Source organism: Nothoprocta perdicaria, unplaced genomic scaffold (genome assembly GCF_003342845.1).
Source record: "Nothoprocta perdicaria isolate Ctin4 unplaced genomic scaffold, notPer1 scaffold_719, whole genome shotgun sequence".
Classification (NCBI taxonomy): Eukaryota; Metazoa; Chordata; class Aves; order Tinamiformes; family Tinamidae; genus Nothoprocta; species Nothoprocta perdicaria.
This window is the reverse complement of record NW_020455998.1, coordinates 21483-22349: the sequence shown is the minus strand read 5'-3', so window position 1 is coordinate 22349 and position 867 is coordinate 21483. Positions and strand designations below refer to the sequence as shown.

Genomic DNA, 867 nt, shown 5'->3' with positions numbered 1-867 from the left:
GAAGCGCATTCCTGCTCACCCCAGGGCTCCGAGAAGCGCATTCCCGCTCACCCCGGAGCGCCAGGAAGCTCGTTCCTGCTTGCCCTGCTCACCCCGGAGTGCCGGGAAGTGCGTTCCCACGCATGCCGCTCACCCCGGAGCGCAGCGAAGCGCATTCCTGCTCACCCCAGGGCTCCGAGAAGCGCGTTCCCGCTCGCCCCGGAACGCCGGGAAGCTCGTTCCTGCTTGCTCTGCTCACCCCGGAGTGCCGGGAAGTGCGTTCCCGTGCACACCGCTCACCCCGGAGCGCCAAGAACCGCGTTCCCGCTCGCCCCATAACGCCGAAAAGCGCATTCCCGCTCACCCCGGAGCGCAGCGAAGCGCGTTCCCGCTCACCCCGGGGCTCCGAGAAGCGCGTTCCCGCTCGCCCCGGAGCGCTGGGAAGCTTGTTCCCGCTCGCCCCGGAGCACCGGGAAGCGCCGGGCAGCGCCGGGCAGCGCCTCCCGGCCCGGCGCGCTCACCCTGCTCGCTGCAGCAGCCCTTGTACTTGACGATGTTGTCGTGGTAGAGCGTCTTGAGGATGGCGATCTCGCGCCTCCAGCCGGCCAGGAGCTGCGGGCCGCAGCCGGCCTTGAGCGACTTCACGGCCACCATCTCGCCCGTGCCGTCGTTGCCGGGGTCGTAGCAGTAGAGGCCGACCTTGCCGAAGTGGCCCTGCGGGCGGCCGGGCGCTCAGCGCGCGCCGGAGCGCGCCGGGATGCGCCCGGCATCGGGATGCACCCCGTGACCCGGAGCGCGCCGGGATGCGCCCGGCATCGGGATGCACCCCGTGACCCGGAGCGCGCCGGGAGCCCCGGAGCGCATTGGGATGTGCCCCGCGCCGGGATG

The 867-nt window shown here is 72.4% G+C and overlaps 1 protein-coding gene across 1 annotated transcript in view; it reads right to left on the bottom strand.

Moving 5' to 3' along the window:
- Positions 1-500: 500 nt before the first annotated feature.
- TYK2 (tyrosine kinase 2) overlaps positions 501-867 on the bottom strand; it is a gene marked incomplete at its 3' end in the record, with an annotated part of 9442 nt that continues 9075 nt past the window's right edge. Inside the window, exon 17 of the mRNA XM_026050929.1 lies at positions 501-693. Coding sequence (XP_025906714.1) covers positions 501-693 — 193 coding nt within the window. The remainder of the gene's footprint in view (positions 694-867) is intronic.